The sequence below is a fragment of the Osmerus eperlanus genome, chromosome 9 (assembly GCF_963692335.1).
Source record: "Osmerus eperlanus chromosome 9, fOsmEpe2.1, whole genome shotgun sequence".
NCBI classification, from domain to species: domain Eukaryota; kingdom Metazoa; phylum Chordata; class Actinopteri; order Osmeriformes; family Osmeridae; genus Osmerus; species Osmerus eperlanus.
Genome location: NC_085026.1, coordinates 15,917,844 through 15,936,250, shown reverse-complemented (window position 1 = coordinate 15,936,250; position 18,407 = coordinate 15,917,844). Strand labels below are relative to the sequence as shown.

Here is an 18,407-nt window from a genome sequence, read left to right as displayed (position 1 = left end):
TGTGTGTGTGTGTGTGTGTGTGGGCGTGCGTGTGTGCGTGTGTGTGTGTGTGTGGGCCTAAAGTATGTGTGCGTGTGTGTGTGGGCCTACAGTATGTGTGTGTGTGTGGGCCTACAGTATGTGTGCATGTGTGTGTGGGCCTACAGTGTGTGTGTGTGTGTGTGGGCCTACAGTATGTGTGTGTGTGTGTGTGTGTGTGTGGGGGCCTACAGTATGTGTGTGTGTGTGTGGGCCTACAGGATGTGTGGCTCCGCCCACGTCACCCTTGCCTGTGAGCTCCCACACCATGACCACTGTGGGAGGAGAGTGACAGGCAGGCTTACCTGGGGAGCAGAGAGGTGTCGTTCTATCACCCACCGAGATAGTCCCCAGAGGGTTAGCACTGGTCCCATCTCTGCTCCCCATCCCTGGAGCCTGCCCAAGGGAGGGGAGGGGAGGGGAAGAGAGGAGTGGGGGAGGAAGAGGAGAGGGGGGGGGAGAGAAGAGACGGGGGGAGAGGAGAGTGGAGGGGAGGCGAGGAGAGGAGAGGGGGAAGAGGAGAGGGTAGGGGAAGATATGAGTGGGGGGGAAAGAGGGGAGGCGAGGCGAGGAGAGGAGACAGTCTTGGCAAGCAGCCCACCTCACATTCTGGGAAGCAGGCAGAATTTCTTCAGAAGACACACTTGTTTTCTCTATTCTATCATCTCACCCACTACAGGATCTCTGTGTAATTTAAGCCTTTCATCAAAGTCTTGTTATAATATGATAAGAATATTTGGTATGATGGTCACAGTAGGGCTACAACATGAGTCAGGGGGTGTAGTTAGAATCTTTGATGCTTCTGTGTGATTATTCGAGGGTTGTTGCTTGAGAGTATCCCTCATCAGCCTCAGGCCCCAGCAGCGCCCGGCGATAAATATAACTTAGCACCAAGAAATATCCAATAAGGAACTGAGGGATTCAAAGAACAGACCGCCTACACAATTCAAACCATCCAGCAATTGGTATTAGCGTCTGTGGTTAATATCTCTTCCCAGGTGTTATACAATTACCAGAGAACCTTGTTGCGTGGGAAGCTCTCAAAAAAGTACTGTTTACAAAGCCAACAAGGGGAGAATGGATGAGAGTTTTGCTGCAGTGATATCAGGTTTTATTACATTTACATTTAGACATTTAGCAGACGCTCTTATCCAGAGGGACTTACAGTAAGTACAGGGACATTCCCCCGAGGCAAGTAGGGTGAAATGCCTTGCCCAAGGACACAACGTCAGTTGGCATGACCGGGAATCGAACTGGCAACCTTCGGATTACTAGTCCGACTCCCTCACCGCTCAGCCACCTGACTCTCTTATTACTCAGAGTGCTCTGCATAATTTATACTTGTTGAAGGCATGTGTGTTGGCCTGGGCCAGACTGGCAGCTGCAGATACAAGTGCCTGGACTCGTTTCGGTCTTCTGTCTTGGCCCGGCTGTGCTGAACCAGCGTACGACTGTTAATTAGATTAATTTTTACCTCAGCACCTGGGAAAGAGTGTGTGGGGAAGGGAGGGGGTCGACTTTATCTTTTTGATTCCCATGAACGTGATGGGCTGCAGTGTTAACACCTGAGTTTCATTACCATCCCTCTTAAAGGACTCGCGTTGACGCGGGGTCGATCGAAAGCTATGCCATCAACTCTGATTAGGGACACTCGACAGCAGTGTAGGTACACTGTGGTGTGTTGGTGGTGACCTATGACCTATCGTGTGTGTGTGTGATAAGCCTTTTTCACAGGCCCGCATGTCAGCGCTGAACTATGCAAGACAGTCTTGGCCCAGTATTCAGTAGCATCGCCAGGCTGCCATAGAGCACAAGTGATGAATGAGTCCGACTGCTCGATGACACACCAAACACCAGTCAGCTCACGAAAGGGAAGGAAGAGGGGAGTGCAGGGGGGGGGGTCAATGATTGAAATGAACCCGTTAAGGAGTAGCGTCACACATATGTGATCGTTCGAAAGCGGGCCCCACAGAGTACCGTCACACGTGTGATTCTGAACATTCCAACTGACTATTTTCCGATAGACAAAAACTATATGACAAACGCTATAGTATGGCTTCAAAATTTACAATTAGGAGGCTAACAAGTAACACTAGCAGGTAGTAGCATTGCTACGAGTATTATGCAAGGTTGCTAGGTAACGGAAGCTAACTAAAACTAGCTAGCTTACGTTTTGGAAAAATAACTCACTCTGGTGGAAGCGTCAGTAATATTTAGAACTCACTCCACATAGACAGAACAGAGTCCATGAAGTGTGATGCAATCGGAAGAGAGAGGCATGAAGTGTAAACACTGGTTTGTTGATTCTTAAAATACATTACGAGTGAGAGAGTGATTGTGAAAAGAAGGGGACTGTATGAGGGAAAGACACTGAGAGGGAGAGAGTTTTTTAAGAGTGTCAGAGGCAGAAAAGGGAGGATGACAGGAAGAGGGAGAGGCCGTGAGAAGGAGAGACTGATAGCTACTGTGGAGAGGCTGTGTGTGAGAGAGAGGGAGAGAGAGAGAGCTGGAGGAAGGAAGGAAGGGAGAAGAGTTTTTGAAGGGGAGAGATGGATAGAGACACAAAGTTTATCATAGGCATCAGAGAGAGGCTGCAGATCCCTTGTGGACCTTGTTTGATATTGAGTTTGGTAGAGAAGTCTCTCTCTCTCACTCTCTCTGCCATGTCTCTCTCCTCTCTCTCACTCTCTCTCATATTCTCTTTCCCTCTCTTGTTCTGTTTATGTAGCATTTCCCTCCTCTCAGTCCTCTCCTCTCACCTGAATGTCACAGACCGGGTGAAGGAAAGGTTAATTCTGACAAAACACACCCGCACTGCCTGAGGCTTGTAAGGACATAGCACCTCCCACATTCTAGAAACGGAATTAATAGTTGAAAGACCCAAATATTAAGTGAGGCAGTGTGAAAACCCAAATATTCTGTTTTATGTATTTTTCAGGTTGCACTTTCAAATCAAATCAAATCAAATTTATTTGTATAGCCCTTTTTACACGCAAGCATGTCACAGAGGGCTTCACATATGCCCATAGAACTGCCCCTCAACCAACCTAAACCCTCAAGGAAGACAAGGAAAAACTCCCAAAAAACTCTCAACAGGAGAAAAAAAATGGAAGAAACCTTGGGACTTTGAATTAAGCTTTATGTATTGACAGTGAAGTTGAGTTAATTTTTAAAAGTCTTTGAAGTCATATCCAGATATAGACCCGATTCAATGTCGGTCGGAGTGCTTTTATTCTGACGGTACAGCTGTCTGAAGAAAAAGTTTCGTTTCTTGTCTAAACAACTGGTGATTCCAGTGATCACTGAAATAGCAGACACCCACTGATTTATATTTACATTGAAATTAGATGTTCTTTTCGAGGCTAGATACTAGATGGCTGCTTTTAGGTTCAGATGAATAACTCACCTTCCCAGCCCTTCTTCTGAAGTTGCCCCCTCCATCTCCCGCCTCTCCTCCCATCTGAATAATTGATGTGTCTGTTAGTGTCCTTTTCATGGCCGTCTCTGCTGGTGTTTTGAGACTTATATCGACATGTAATCCCTTTAGGCAACGCTTTTAATTCTTCTTATTAACATTTCATGCACCTTCCAATCTGCGGATCGAACTCCCTGAAGATAATTGTCTGTTCCTCGAGGAGGCTGGCATGAAAACTCGGACGAGAACGTTCTCTCTGAGCGAAATCAGTTTTTAAGTGTTCTATTTATATGGCGAGGATTAATAAACACCTGCCATGCGTTTCCGAGTGTGTTAGCGCTACAAGGGTTTCTGCTTCGGGGTGGTTATTTGCGTGTGTCAGTGTTAATCTTTTTTTATTGCCTCTCATCCCTGCCACTTTGACATCCCCTTCCTGTTCTCCGTGAGAGAGAGAGAGAGAGAGAGAGAGAGGGATCAGCTAAGACGTACTGATGTGAGATGATGGTCTGCTGTTCTCTCTGGAACCTCGAGTAGCTCAGAGGTACACGTTAATGAAGAGGTCTTTCTTCAGTACTAACAGCCAGAGTTTCGTCACTTTCAGCTGATTGGTTTTAAACTGGATGATTTGAGATGTTTTGTGTCACCAGGAGGGCAGACAGAGGGAATAATTGGGTCATGAAATGAGGGCAAATAAAAGGATATGAGTCAGGCCACTCTGTCGTAATCAATGCATACTTCTTTAGTAACTCGAGGTTTTTGTGCTAATTCAAGCCGACACTAAGCCAACCTAGTTTCAGCCATTCCTCTCAGAGTTAGACCGCCACTCAGTGTCTTCTCTGTTTTCTCTCAGACTTGATATCAAACCGTTTTTTATTCAAGACTGTTCAAATGGGAACAGTCTGCCTCCGAACAGCCACTGACTAGACGAGGTGATTGACAAGACCCGCTCACCCCCCCCCCCCTCACCCCTCCCCCTCAACACCCCCTCAACACCCCCTCAACACCCCCTCACCCCCCCCTCACCCCCCCTCAACCCCCCCTCTCCTGCTCATCTCCTCCTCGGTTCCTTTCTTCCTCACAGATTGAGCCAGGGGCAGCGTGAGGTGACATTTAGTGACGTGTGTCGCGGAACTCCAACAGAGGTGTGTCGGAGGGAGGGAGGGAGGGAGGGAGGGAGGGAGTGAGTGAGTGAGTGAGGGAGGGAGTGAGGGAGGGCACATCCCAGCAGGGGGAGGAGAGGGGAGGTTGGGTGGCTCGGAGGTCCAGCCTCCTCTCCTCCAGAGCCAGCCGGGACCGAAGCCAACCTCACCACCAGCCTGTCAGATACTCAGGGGCCGTCGTTATTTTAAGCAAGAATAACACTTATGTGTTTGGCTGGCAGGGATCCCTGCCATTCCCTGAGGTAATTAGCGTCTGAAGAGAACAGGCTCGCCGGTCTCAGGCAGCCTAATGGCGCCAGATACAGTAGTGCTGATGGGGGATTTAACAGAGATCCCCAAAACCCAGATGCACTTTAGAGCACCTCCCTGCACTGCAGAGAGAGATTGGGGCGTGTGATAGACAGCCAGCACAGACAGCAGTTTTCCACCAATTTTGGCAAATACCGAATTACTTTCCGTCTCGTCGCGTCTGTCTCGTTTCTGTCTTAACAGGCGTTGCGTCCTGATTGCTCTGTTGTGGTTTTAAGAAGCGTTCATAATTAACGCTGCTTTGTTTCGTGTCTCCGCAGATCATTTTCCGTAAGATCAGCGACGTGAAGAAGGAGGAGGAGGAGCGGCAGCGGCAGAAGAACGAGGTGCAGCTGACCATCCCCCAGGACCACCCGGTCAGGAAGCTCTTCCAGAAGTTCAAGCAGCAGAAGGAGATGAGGACCCAGGGGGCCTCGTCCCAGCTGGACCTGGAGAAGAACCAGTTCCAAGTGGAGCACCTGCACCCGCAGAGCCTGCAGCTGTCCCACTCCAGCCTGCAGCACTCGCTGCCCCTCAACATCCAGCGGCCCCTCCCCTCGCTGCAGAACGGGGCCCCCCCCTCCTCCGGCTGCAGCAGCAGCGTGCTGACCGTGTCGCAGGTCACTCCCATGCAGAGCTCCCTGGCCTACGCCAGCAGCCGCTCCGGTGCCAGCAGCGGGGAGAGCTCCAAGCAGAACAACAGTGACCTGCTGGAGCTGCAGCCCAGCCCTGCCGGAGGAGTGGAGCCTCCGGCGGCCCGGCTCAAAGCCAGCAGCAGCCCCGCCGCTGCCAGGCCCGCAGCGCCCAAGGGCTGGATGAGACTCAAGAGCAACATGGCCCCCCAGCCGGCCGAGGTGCAAACCGAGGGTCTGAACAACGTCACCAAGGCCGTGTCTGTGGAGATGCTCTCTCAGGAGGGCAAAGGTCAGGAGAGAGGCGGCGGCGGGAGGGGAGACGTGGAGGAGGGCGAGGTCTCGAGCAACAACCCCCTCCGCAAGACGGACTCGTGCGACAGCGGCATCACCAAGAGCGAGCTGCGCATCGACCGGGCCGGGGAGGTGCGGACGCCGCTGGACTCCTCCCAGCACAGCCCTCTTCCGGGGGAGGGCGGGTCTCCCCGGGCCTTCTGCCCCATCCCGGAGCAGGCCCTGCAGGCCGCGCTGCAGGAGACCAGGCTGGAGCTCCGAGGGGACATCCAGGGCCTCGGAGGCCGTCTGGGCGTCCTGGAGACGCAGGTAGCAGAGATCCTCAAACTGCTCTCCAGCAAGAGGAGGTCGCCTGGGGCCTCCACCCCCAAAACCAAAACCAAACGACAGGACATCTTCACGGTGTCCAGACCGGTCTCTCCTGATTCAGACGATGGTCAGGTCTGAGGAAGACTTATTGAAACTGCTTTTTGCACATAGACTTTTGTGTCATGTTTGTGACAGAACACTACTCAATGAGACAGACCTTTTTTGATTGTAAATACTTCTCTATGCATGTCCAGCTGGATTCTGGCCTGCCAAAGAAACTATGACTCGAACGTACTTATTGCCTGTATATTATGCAGTTGACTGCATGCAAACTAATTTAAAGAGAACCAAGATTTTATTGATCCACACTGTATGTATATATATATGAATATTTTTAATTGTGGAAGATTTATTATATGGACATTCAGGGTTTGGCATACTGGTAGCACTATAAACATTGACTTGCAGAAGTTGACTGAGATGTTGACTGATAGATTGAGCTTTGACAAAAACCAAGTGGAGAGGTTGAAACAGTTGTACGTTTTGCCCGGGAGAAAGTTGTCCTTCTCTGATCTGTCCTTGTTATGACGGCACAAATGCCCCTACTAATTAGAGCACACCTTTTAGAGCATGCGGCTCAGTTTGTTTTCTCTCAAACCTTAGTTAGTTTAAGTTGATACTATTAATAACATTCTCTATTTTTTAATGAACGTGGCTTCCTTTACCCCCCCCCTCTAATTTTCTCTAGCGAACGATTAATTATTTTCTAATATTTTACCAGTCATTTATCCTTGTGTCTATGCATCCGTTAGTTACACTCAAGTGATAGCGTACCTGTGTCGCCATCGTGACTGTCGTGAGGTTTACCCTTCTCCTGCATGATCCAGATCTGTGATTGGCTCGGCGAATCTGAGAGTGACTAGGACAGGAAGACATTAGGAATGTTCAGAAGTTTCGTGCACTCAGTCCAGTGACGGAGCGTTCCATCACTTAACACACGACGCGTGGGTTCTGTTATTGAGAACACCTTCACTGCAAAGAGCTCATGTAATAAAGAATTAAATATCTCTATCATGCTTTTCTACATCTGCATGCCGAGGAGCAGTTTTATGCCCCAGAGAGTGTGCACACGCGCACACACACATACCCACGTTCACACACACACACACACGCACACACACACACACACATGCATACACACACATGCATGCACATACACACACACATGCATGCACACACACATACAAACGCATGCTCACACACACAAACGTACACGCCCACACAAGAGCATCTCTCGATGTGGCTCTTGTGCCCCAGGAGTCTTCCTCAGTGGGGGTGATGAGTTGGTGTGTCAGAGCACCAAGCAGCAGAGCCTGGGAGGCCCTCGTTGCAGTCTCTCCTCAGATGAACTCACCACCGCAGGCTCCTGGAGATCTCAGACCGTTCCAACACGAGTCAGAGCACCGTGGAGAAACACGGAGATCTCCTCAGAGCAGCATCTGCCAATGTGGATGTCTGTACTGTTCTGCCATGCTATGTTCATGGTCTTGGTATTCCGAATATCACAAAGCTATGCAACAAGTCGTTTCCTCATGAAAATTAAAGAGTCCGACGCTCCTTCGCTTACTGTCCCACACGTCTGGGTACCCTAAAGCCATTTAGAATTATCCGAAGATTTATTAGAACGCAGTCGTCACGCTCAACTAGATGGAACATGTGTATATACTCTAGGTCATTATTTGTTATCACTCTAGCGTGTTTTACATGCCATTGGAAAGTTCCCCTCAGTAGAACCTTCTAGATTACCTTGGAGCATACTTGAGGTTTGCAGGGTGACACACAGCCTAGCCTGTGACACACACAGACACAGAGCAGTGGGTGAGAGTGGGGTTTTCTCCCTGTCTGACAAGCGAATAAGGAAGAGTCTCCTGAGATCTGAGTCCTGCTCCCTGGAAAGCCTTCATCTCGGGAAACGCAGCGCGTCTCAGCTGAATGTTAATGTCTAACCGCACCTTCCTCCTCTCTCACTCCCTCTCCTGACGTCGGTCTGTCTCTTCTCTTGTTGAGGAGCTCCCTCAATCTCTCTTTTTCTCTCTTTCTCCCTCAATCTCTCTCTCTCTCTTTCTCTCCCTCAATCTCTCTCTTTCTCTCTCCCTCAATCTCTCTCTCTCTCTCTCTCTCTCTCTGTCTCTCTCTCTCTCTTTTTCTCTCTCTCTCTCTCCCTCTCTCTCTCTCTCTCTCTCTCTCTCTTTCTCTGTCTCTCTCTCTCTCTCTTTTTCTCTCTCTCTCCCTCTCTCTCTCTCTCTCTCTCTCTCTCTCTCTCTCTCCCTCTCTCTCTCTCTCTCTCTCTCTCTCTTTCTCTGTCTCTCTCTCTCTCTCTCTCTCTCTCTCTCTCTCTCTCTCTCTTTCTTCCTCTATGATTGTCTCCTGAGCATGCAAATGTACCACCGCTCTGTGTGACTGTACTGGCTGTGTACACGTTCCTCTGGGGACAGGCAGGACTGGGAAACATCTGCCCAAAACCCTGGGCAGGACTCACTACCCCCTTTTCTACTGGAATGTTACTGTTTTATACCATTTGTTGCCATGGCAAGAAGTAGCACTGATTCCCACAATGACTCATGCATTGTTATACAGTTGCACACCTTACTGTAGCGTCAGCAAAATAAACTACTGTCTGAGAGAATTCCAGGGCTTTGTTTGTCGTCTCGACTCTAAAATGTGCTTGCTTTACAGGAATACACATTTTTATTATTTTGTCAAAAATCTGTGAGGCGTCTTATTATATTTTTAACTTCTGGTTTATCTTAGATTGTGTGCTCCGCTGTCTTCCGAACTCAGAAGAAATGTGTGATTTGCAGAGCTGCTAATAGCTCTACATCTCTTTGAAACCACATCTGCAGATATTCACGGCTCTGTTGTGTGACTGGAATATCCATCAGAGAGTTTACCATCGTCTAATCTGTCGAGGATCAGTATAATATAAGACAATCTCCCGCACAAAAAGCCAGAGCTAAAATTGCCCGATTTAACAACCCATCAGTCACCTATTAACACCACCAGCCCTGGGGCAATGCATCAAATACTCCATACAGGTGCTTAACTTTGTTGTGCTTTGATTTGTACTTTTTCAATATTTGATGCTTTAATTGATCGAGCACTGCCCCGCTAATTTTACAACACTCTGTTCATTATGATTTGTTGGTTTTTCTCAACTGAATGTAATTGGCTCATTAGTAGAGCCGGATAGTTCTTGTTGAGGCAGTTGGAAGGTGCATTGAAAGGTTAAAATTTGCAGCCAATTACAGCTGAACAGGTTGACAGAAGAATTATCATGGTAAGCTTGCCAGCAGAGCTTATATTGACAGCAAGCCAAAAGAAACAGTTGAGATAAATTAAACTGTCAAGATCTAAATATTGTTCAACACCTGAAGGCAATGCTGGCCCAGACTAAAGGCTCCTGTTTGATAGTTAGCAGCAAGTGTTCCTCATTTAGCTTATCCTCTACTGTTGTCAGTTACGTATCCCAATTTGCTTGTCCTCAGCGCTCGGTGCAAAAAATGACTTCCTGACCCAAAGTGACATCCATCTTCATGAGACACGGTAGATAATTAATGTCTATTTATAAAAGTCGATAATCAAAAGAATGTTGGGCAACACTTCCAACTTTAAGGTTACATTAACCACCATGTAACTCAATAACAATACCATGGTAACAACACTACAGTTGCATAGGAACCGCTATTGCTATGTAGCTGTAAGGTAGATCATGATGCCTTAATGTTAAGCGGTACCTAATGTTGTAGCCATGCTGTTCATCGGGCAATGATGACACCACTTCCCCAGGTTCTACCGACCGCCATCATGGTTGTCGTGCAGCTTGTAAAGAGCAAGGCTGGTCACCGTACGGGTTTGACAAAAAGACGACTTGTGAGTTCTTTGTGTGTCCTGAAAGCCCTTAAGGGACACTTGGCACACTGAGCCAGTGTGTGACAGACTGGGGGGTCGAAGTGGAAGGGCCTGACTTGGAAGTGCTTGGCTCTCTGTGCCTCCCCTGGTACATCACAGCCTCATGGAGGATCGAGGTGGGGGGCGCTGACTGTGGGGGGGCTCGGGCCAAGCGGGCCCCCACGCCATGATGGGCTCTGAGGGGGCGGCCTGCACGTCCCCTGAGGGGGCGGCCTGCACGTCCCCTGCACTGGACACCTAAGCGTCACGCCTTTCTCATCTGCCCTACTCCTCATCACTACCGACAACTTCTGCCAGATCTTGCAAGCCAGGATGTTGTGGTAAGACCAGTCCCCTCCCCCCTTTCCTCAGCCCTGCCAAGAGCTGTTCCAGGTCTCAAGACCCCCCTCCCCCCTCCCCTTACAGCCCGTGGAGGAAGCGGTTATGTCAGAAGCGATCAGAACAACAGGAGCTGTTGCAGTGGCTCTCGTCAAGGCTGTGGAACGAGGAGTCTTTGGATACACAGGTTCTTTCCCCGCTCCGCTTTGGCCGTTAATGTTTTAAAAGGCTGTTTCTCTCTGACAGGGACAGCGATGTCCTGTAGCGTGTGAGGTTGTTTATCTTTGAGAGGCATGGACAGCGCCAGTGCTCACGGTCTCCTGTCTCCCGGTCTCCTGTCTCCTGTCCTCACGGCCCTTTTTTGTGGTTTTCTCTAGCATTCACATTCCAAAACCACCAACTAAAGAGAGGACCTTTGCAATCTTGGGGGGAGGAGACTGGATAATGTATGTATTTATGTTTCAAGTGGAGACCATTTTAGGATGAACCCCAAAAGGGACTAGAGATGAGTCTTGACACCGCTGCCACATTAGGGAGTGTGTGGGTGTGTGTGACAGTGGGAGAGGGACTCTGGAGAATACTCTCTGTCTCTCTCACCCCAGTCATGCAGTAAAGACGCCCAGAGCGAGGGGGAGAGAGGGAGAGAGAAAGAGGGAGGGAGGGAGAGAGGGAGAGAGGGAGAGAGAAAGAGGGAGAGAGAGAGAAAGAAAGAGAGCTCAAACACAACCCTGTGGCACCTTAGTGACACGTGAGTAGACAAGGATTACATAATGTTCTTTTTGTCATGGGTATTCTTAACCCTCGGAAACATTGCTTCATCCATTTAACATGCACATTTGCAGGTTCACTTTCAAACCATGAATCATTATTAGCCCTTGTTTCAAAAACAATTTATTTGTGACCTAAACATCTCAGGATGACCTTAATCAAAAACATCCAGGTATTTATACAGTATCCTTTACAGAGGGAGAAGTTAGCAAAGAGAGAACCACACAAATTCAAATCATACCACTAGTTTTGTACGAAAAAAAATTCCTGTCAGATTTCCTTAAAATTCTACAATCGGTTTAAAATCCTCATAGTGAAAATATATTCCCCTTTCCCACGGACTCTAAGCGGTATACATAGTCCACACGTCCAGAGCTACAGTGAAAACGTTCCGGAATGCACCTCGGCCAATCAGACTGAGGTGATGCACTCCGTGGTGCTGGTAAGACACACACCACAGTCACACCTCAGGGCCACGGGGTAGGTATAGGAGGGTTCCACGGTAGACGAGCAGTTTGGCAGGCGCACGGTGACCATGCGCGTCTCGTTGTAGGTGCAGACTCGCTGGTAGGACTCGATGAAGGGAGGGTCTAGGACTGGCTTCTGTGGGCACAGGCACCAAGGGGGCAATCAGTGGAGAAGCAAAGCTATTATACGTAACCGATAAGAAACAATAACAATTCGTACCACACACACAAGTTGTGTTCTGTGCCTAGCGTTTTTTCCAGATCTTTAGTGCGTAATTGTGCCTTCTTAAGTGTTTTCTTAAAACATAGTGATTTATGTGCGTTTTCTGAAACATTTTGATGCCATCTTTATCACAATGTAACTAGTCTCACAATATTCGACTGTATTTGTAATCTAACTTTTATCAGAATATGAAAGAATATTGCGTTCTGAGAAATTGACACATTAAAAAGTAAACTGTTCCATCAGCCTAGATTGCTGACGTCAGCTTCATAGTTTTGGAGAATATCTAATCTCGGTACAGTACACCACAAGCCTTTTAACTTCATCGTGGTTGTGTCTCCCCTCACCTCCCAGGTCTCACAGCGCCCCCAGCAGGCGTCTGTGGTGATGTGCAGGCTGGCACAGCCAGGCTTCCTGGCCAGGAAGGTGAATTCTCTCACAGCACAGCCAATGAAGCGACGCAGGTTGATGGCAGAAGCCTTGGTGAGGGACTGTGGCTGAAGACCTGCCCACAGTACGGTGCAGTACAACAGAATCACACACCACCTTCAGAAACACAACAACAGAAGGTTTAATTATATAGGCTACCACACACGATTCGCTGCTTCATTCCTGTTCTTATGGTGCTGTTGGCAGGATCAAGTCATTCCGATTTTTTAAAAGAAAATTGGAGTACGTTGCAAACAGTTTCATCTGAATAGTCACACTTAAAAAGAAAGTAGGATCTTTTTTCGTTAGCGTGTCAAAACTCAGACCAAGATGATCTCACTTACCATGGTGCACCTTTCCTCTGCAGGGTCATCTTGCTCAAGTCAGATCCCAACACAGCAACTCAAACTGGGGGGGCAGCTATGGTGAGTGGCCCTTCAACCTGGATCTTTGGAACAGTAGCTGAAATCCACAAGTAGCAGTTCCACTCAGAACAGAAGCACTTGATAATGGATCACAGGGTGGAACTCTGCTCTATTTATTTCAGTGTGTCCTGTCAATCAGACGCAGCTAGTCATCTTGAGTCACCAGGGCTCCGGCAGAAAGAGACAGTTTAATCTCCCTTAGGCTCTGCTCTATCCCAGCCCACCAGCCATGAGCCAGCCATTGCTCCATTAGCCTGATTAGGCAGAAAGGCTGCTCTTTTGTTCAAAGCCAGCCACATGGAATGAGGGGAAAAACACAATAATCATACCTGTATCCACACTCAGCTCAGCTAAATTAGACGACGTCTCCGGTAATTGGCTGAGCTGTTTTGAAAAATGCCTCGTCGCTGTTGTCTTTTTTTCCCGCAAGGATATTTTCTTTTAGCTCCAGCTATGCCTGACAACGGATGGGCATGTTGGAGCGTATGGAGGCTGAGAGGTTGGGGTGGTCTGGTGAGTCTCATCCGTGGAGACAAGAGAGGAGAAGAGGTGTTTTGGGGTGAGCAACCATCTCTAACCGACATTTATCTTCCTCCAAACCCCTCAGGGATATGGGTACTGAAGCAGAACCGCTCAAGTCGTTCAGGAAATGAATCTTCACGCAATCAAAGTTTAATTAAACTAACAGGGAGATGAGTCGGGGATAGGTTTAAACGAGTTTCCAACTGCTCTACTGGACAGTTCTCAATGATCTGCGAGAGCTAAATGTTCTCACTGGAATCACATTTAAAGTATTTCCTAAACTTCAACACAGCGTGGCCTATTTGATTGGGAGCGGTGTAACAAGGACCTCTAGTGGCTGTTTGTAGTACTCATTTTCAAGCCACTGCAACACAAGTGCATCATCCAGATGCATTATAATGTTTTATTAATGCCAAACACAAACAACCAATTCTAGTGATATTTATCAATTTGATTGATTAAAAACGTATACTAGTTAAATAGTTATCTCAGATGTGTGAGCCATCATCAGTACTGCACCTATACTGTATGTCATGGCTTCTTAAGATAGTGTGAACTCTGGCCTTTGTTAAAGAGGGTTGGGTGCATGACTACCACAGCAGATCCTTCACTAGAGGAGATAGTTTGCCCATTCAGATATTTCCACCAGTCATTAACAGGGCTATTCACATGCGCCATTACATTCGTCACCTATACCTCCCTGATGCATTTCAAAAAGCAACACTATGGAGAAGAAGATCAGATTGTTTTCACTTAACGAAAAAGGCCATTCTTGTTATGCAGTATAGCGTCATGAGTTTACTGTGCCACTGGTATAGCTGTAATGTCTGTCATCATCCCGGAAGAGGGAACATTTTCCAGCCTACCCTTAACCTAAGTGCTAAAACGAAGACTATGTGCTGGCCTTACTAGCTGTTATATTTAGTCCCGCCGAGCGGTATGGCACCAGCTTCTCGTGTGACAGTGGGCCGCTGCCCTGGGAGGTGTTGCCATATCCAAATTTGCGCGGCGTGGGAGGGGTCTAACTGGCTTCAGCCTCAGTCCAATCCTATCAGTATTGTGCATTCTGTTTTGCTCGATTGATGTTTGTTATTGTTCGGACGCACACCTACATTTCAAGTGCAACGCATCCGCTCTAGATTACTGCATTGTACGTAAGTACTGTATGACAAGTTAATTCAGTGCAGTTTGTGAAGACAACTGTAGGACAATACCCTAAACTTGGAAAAATAGTTGGAAATAGAGTTGGACTAGTGATTTTCTCCAAAGATGTGAATCAACATTTAATCAAAAACCTTTTGAAAAACGTTTATTTCTAGTCCACTGTGCCTGTGGTCTTTTTCAGAAAGTTTTTGAAGAACACATATATCTAATAATTGTAAAATGTCATATTTAATTATTTCGTATTAAGGCTTGACGTTTTTGAGGAACTCTTAACTATGGGGAATTTAACATCCATTACTAAACGTCCTTTCGTCTTCCTCAAGGACTAAATTGACAGTATAACGGATTGAAGCGCTTTAGCGGCAGCCGTGAACTCATTGGTGCGCTATTTCAGGCAGTGACAGGTTCACAACGTCAACGCGTCTCTCGCGCTATTGCATTCCAGGAGTCAAAGTGCATGACATTTATTCTTAACTTGACCTGTGAGTTGAATTAGGGCTTTAATAGAAAAACTGCAAACAAGTTTACTTTTGAAAGTGCTGTTGTGCCTTTTTCCTTTCATGATTTGCACTGTCTGTGGGTGATGTAGGCTAAACTGTACATATTTGTAGTGATAATCTCTTGTCTCACAGCACACAAATCGGCACGAGATGGCTTTGTCCTGATAGGTGAAGCGTTAGATGAACTGACATGTAGAATAACACTTTGTATCTTGATAAAAAGGTTGCTAGATATGAAAATTACATTGACAAGCAGGACACATAACCATGGCTTGGTCTCAATAAGTTGCTGTGTCCTTGACCCGAGTGCCAAGTTCAACTAGCCTCCTCAATAGGGTTCCTGGTCATTTCAAAGAAGTGGATGACATATCACACTGCTAAGAAAGTTACAGGGAACTCACCCCTGGCTAAGTAGATCTAGTGAGGGCTGCAAGTCTTCAGTTCTGGACAATGGTGCAGCATTTGCCCTCACACTGAAACCACAGACTGTCTCTTGGCTTGTCATTGGCTACCCGCGATGTTTGGGGCTATCTCGTTGTCATGATCAGTGACCTATGCACTTTTGTAAAACTCTCTCTTGGAAGTCGCTTTGGATAAAAGCGTCTGCTAAATGCATAAATGTAAAATGTAAATGTCTCTATTCTAACTTGTGTCTGTTCCTGGTGCTGGTTGGGTTTACGAAGACTGATTCATCAGCCTGGCCTCTTCATGTAACAAAGGCCTCTCGACCAGTCTTGGACAGCCTGAGGGGTTTGACGAAACATAAGGGAACCCATCCTTAAATGACGTGGTGATCCATCTGTCACTCATCCACATGACTGAGCGAGAGACATGGAATAGCGAGATGGAGAGAGATTGAGAGAGAGAGAGGGAGAGAGATGGAGAGACATGGGATAGCGAGATAGAGAGAGAGAGAGGGAGGGAGAGAGATGGAGAGAGAGAGATGGAGAGAGAGAGAGAGATGGAGAGACACAGGAAAGCGAGATGGAGAGAGGGAGGGAGAGAGATGGAGAGAGAGAGAGGGAGAGAGATGGAGAGACATGGGATAGCGAGATAGAGAGAGAGAGAGAGAGAGGGAGGGAGAGAGGAAGAGAGATGGAGAGAGAGATGGAGAGACAAGGGATAGCGAGATAGAGAGAGAGAGGGAGAGAGATGGAGAGACACGGGATAGCAAGATGGAGAGAGGGAGAGAGAGGGGGAGGGAGATGAAGAGAGAGAGGTGGAGAGAGATAAAGAGAGAGATAAAGAGAGAGAGGGGAGAGAGATAAAGAGAGAGAGGGGGAGAGAGATAAAGAGAGAGAGGGGGAGAGAGAAGCCCCATATTGTTGCTGGTCATGAATGTATAGGGAATGTGCTGTTGTGGTAAACAGCTCAGTGTTGTCCTGTCTCCTGGCCCTCACATACAGAATAACTGAGAAGGTGCTATCTCGCCCCCTCTGCTTTTTCCAGTGTTTTGTTATGTGTTGTATGTGCTATCCACAATTAGAGCAGCCCTGAGTGACTTTGACTTAGGGACACAGGCTCTCTCTCTCTCTCTCTCTCTCTCTCTCTCTCTCTCTCTCTTCTCTCTCTCTCTCTCTCTCTCTCTCATCTCTCTCTCTCTCTCTCTCTCTCTCTCTCTCTCCATCTGCCTACCTGCCTGTCTCTCTCGCTCTCTCTGTCTTTTTCTATCTGCCTCTCTCTCTCTCCCCCCCCCCTCTCTCTCTCTCTCTCTCTCTCTCTCTCTCTCTCTCTCTCTCTCTCTCTCTCTCTCTCTCTCTCTCTCTCTCTGCAGCTGACATGAGGCTTTGGGATAGCACAGATGCCTCACTGTAGTGAGGATGACAGCAACACAGCAGACCCCCGCAGGCATATGTTTCTCAGCAGAGCTGTGTTACAGTCATTCAGTGGTGCTCAGTGTCTCTGGGTCCAGTGGTCAGGATCTGGGGAATGGCTGGGCCTCCAACATATGATCTAATGGGCCCACACAGGTGTTTATTGCTGTGACACACTGCACAGTGTATGGTGTATGTATAGGCCGACTCGCTGGTCTCTGTCACCTGTTCATTTTAACAGAGCTGTCCGTCACTGTAATTGAGTAACCACGGTGAATGGAGTTAGCGTTTTTTCCCTCCTTGTTGGAGGAACTGTAACTTGTTGAACTGCTGAAAATGCAAAGAACTTTTAAATGTCAAACTAATTATGCCTACATCCTTAGGCTATCTGAAACAAGACTAAACAGAACTTCGTCCATAAACAAGCGAATGTGTTTCAAACAACAGCAGATGAGATCCGATGATGGATTGCTCATCCCGATCTAATCCTCTTTCATATTAATTTATAAACTGAAGGACAATTACAACGTGAGCTAAGATACTGCCTGCATGCTGTTACTTGTTAACCGTAAACAAAAGGAATCACCATTCACAACTACACATACCACACCATGTGTTGAGTACTGTTTGTATCTTTAAGGATTGCTCCAAGTGCTTTAGTAGTATTTCTGCAGTATTTTATTTATTGAGTATTTCTTGTGTTTGTCTCTAGAGGGGTGCCATGCTGTTTGGACTTGGATGAGCCCCGCCCACAGGAAGTATGTCATCAGATGAGGCCAGAGAGGCCCCTGTGGAGAGGGGGACTATCCCCCTGGACATAGACAACGTTCACATGCTTCTACAGGGTCAGTCTACTCCTCCTGACTAACAGTGGACGTCAGTCCATCAAGTACAAGTCTCTCTCTCTCCCTCTCTCTCTGTAATTCTCTGTCTCTCTCTCTCTCTCTCTCTCTCTCTCTCTCTCTCTCTCTCTCTCTCTCTCTCTCTCTCTCTCTCTCTCTCTCTCAATTCAATTCAATTCAATTCTCTCTCTCTCTGTAATTCTCTGTCTGTCTCTCTCTCTCTATCTTTGTCTCTCTCTCTCTGTCTCTCTCTCTCTCTCTCTCTCTCTCTCTCTCTCTCTCTCTCTCTCTCTCTGTAATTCTCTGTCTGTCTCTCTCTCTCTATCTTTGTCTCTCTCTCTCTGTCTCTCTCTCTCTCTCTCTCTCTCTCTCTGTAATTCTCTGTCTGTCTCTCTCTCTCTATCTTTGTCTCTCTGTCTCTCTATGTCTCTCTCTCTCTGTCTCTATCTATCTCTGTCTCTCTCACTCTGCCTCTCTCAGTTCGAAAAATCAAATTCCATTTATTCCTTCACACACTTCACATTTTGTTTGACTTATTTGATAATCTGCAGCCAAAACCTTGCTATTCCTGTTTTTACTTGTAGTTGCTGCGGGAACTGTTTTTGTTTTGTTTGTTGGAATATAAAACCTGCTTAAATATGAGTCATGCACGTTCTGGAAGGTAGAGAGGTGAGAGGCTTTCAATAAAAGGTCATGCTGTAACACTCATGAAGTCACTATGTTTCTATTGAAAAACGAAAGAAAATACCTTCTGGTGTGAGGATTATTCTGCAGCATGCTTTTATGGCACTCTGAAAGGCTTTATTATGAGCGGGTGTGTTGGGTAGCTATCAGTTGTCATTGGTGGAGG

General features: G+C 47.3%; 3 protein-coding genes across 3 annotated transcripts in view; 2 read left to right on the top strand and 1 right to left on the bottom strand.

Moving 5' to 3' along the window:
- kcnh5b (potassium voltage-gated channel, subfamily H (eag-related), member 5b) overlaps nt 1-7,113 on the top strand; it is a 30,737-nt gene extending 23,624 nt beyond the window's left edge. Inside the window, exon 11 of the mRNA XM_062470140.1 lies at nt 5,163-7,113. Coding sequence (XP_062326124.1) covers nt 5,163-6,254 — 1,092 coding nt within the window. The 3' untranslated portion in view covers nt 6,255-7,113. The remainder of the gene's footprint in view (nt 1-5,162) is intronic.
- Nucleotides 7,114-11,280: 4,167 nt separating this feature from the next.
- On the bottom strand, nt 11,281-13,417 carry gphb5 (glycoprotein hormone subunit beta 5). The gene is made up of 3 exons (XM_062469673.1): nt 12,635-13,417; nt 12,209-12,407; nt 11,281-11,774 (listed from the first exon to the last, which is right to left on the bottom strand). Exons 1-3 carry the CDS (start codon nt 12,661-12,663, stop codon nt 11,583-11,585), a joined length of 420 nt encoding a protein of 139 aa, XP_062325657.1. The 5' UTR covers nt 12,664-13,417; the 3' UTR covers nt 11,281-11,582.
- Nucleotides 13,418-14,285: 868 nt separating this feature from the next.
- The window catches only part of syne2b (spectrin repeat containing, nuclear envelope 2b), a 90,531-nt gene continuing 86,409 nt past the window's right edge, over nt 14,286-18,407 (top strand). The window contains exons 1-2 of the mRNA XM_062468860.1: nt 14,286-14,391; nt 17,428-17,560. Coding sequence (XP_062324844.1) covers nt 17,476-17,560 — 85 coding nt within the window. The 5' untranslated portion in view covers nt 14,286-14,391; nt 17,428-17,475. The remainder of the gene's footprint in view (nt 14,392-17,427; nt 17,561-18,407) is intronic.

What these genes read in the sequence shown, in the direction of transcription:
- gphb5 (XM_062469673.1), bottom strand. Translation starts at nt 12,663, where the DNA reads ATGACCCTGCAGAGGAAAGGTGCACCATG. An exon ending in CAGAGGAAAGGTGCACCATG is followed by an intron (nt 12,408 to 12,634) that starts GTAAGTGAGATC and finishes GTGTTTCTGAAG; the next exon opens with GTGGTGTGTGATTCTGTTGT. An exon ending in GGCGCTGTGAGACCTGGGAG is followed by an intron (nt 11,775 to 12,208) that starts GTGAGGGGAGAC and finishes CTGTGCCCACAG; the next exon opens with AAGCCAGTCCTAGACCCTCC.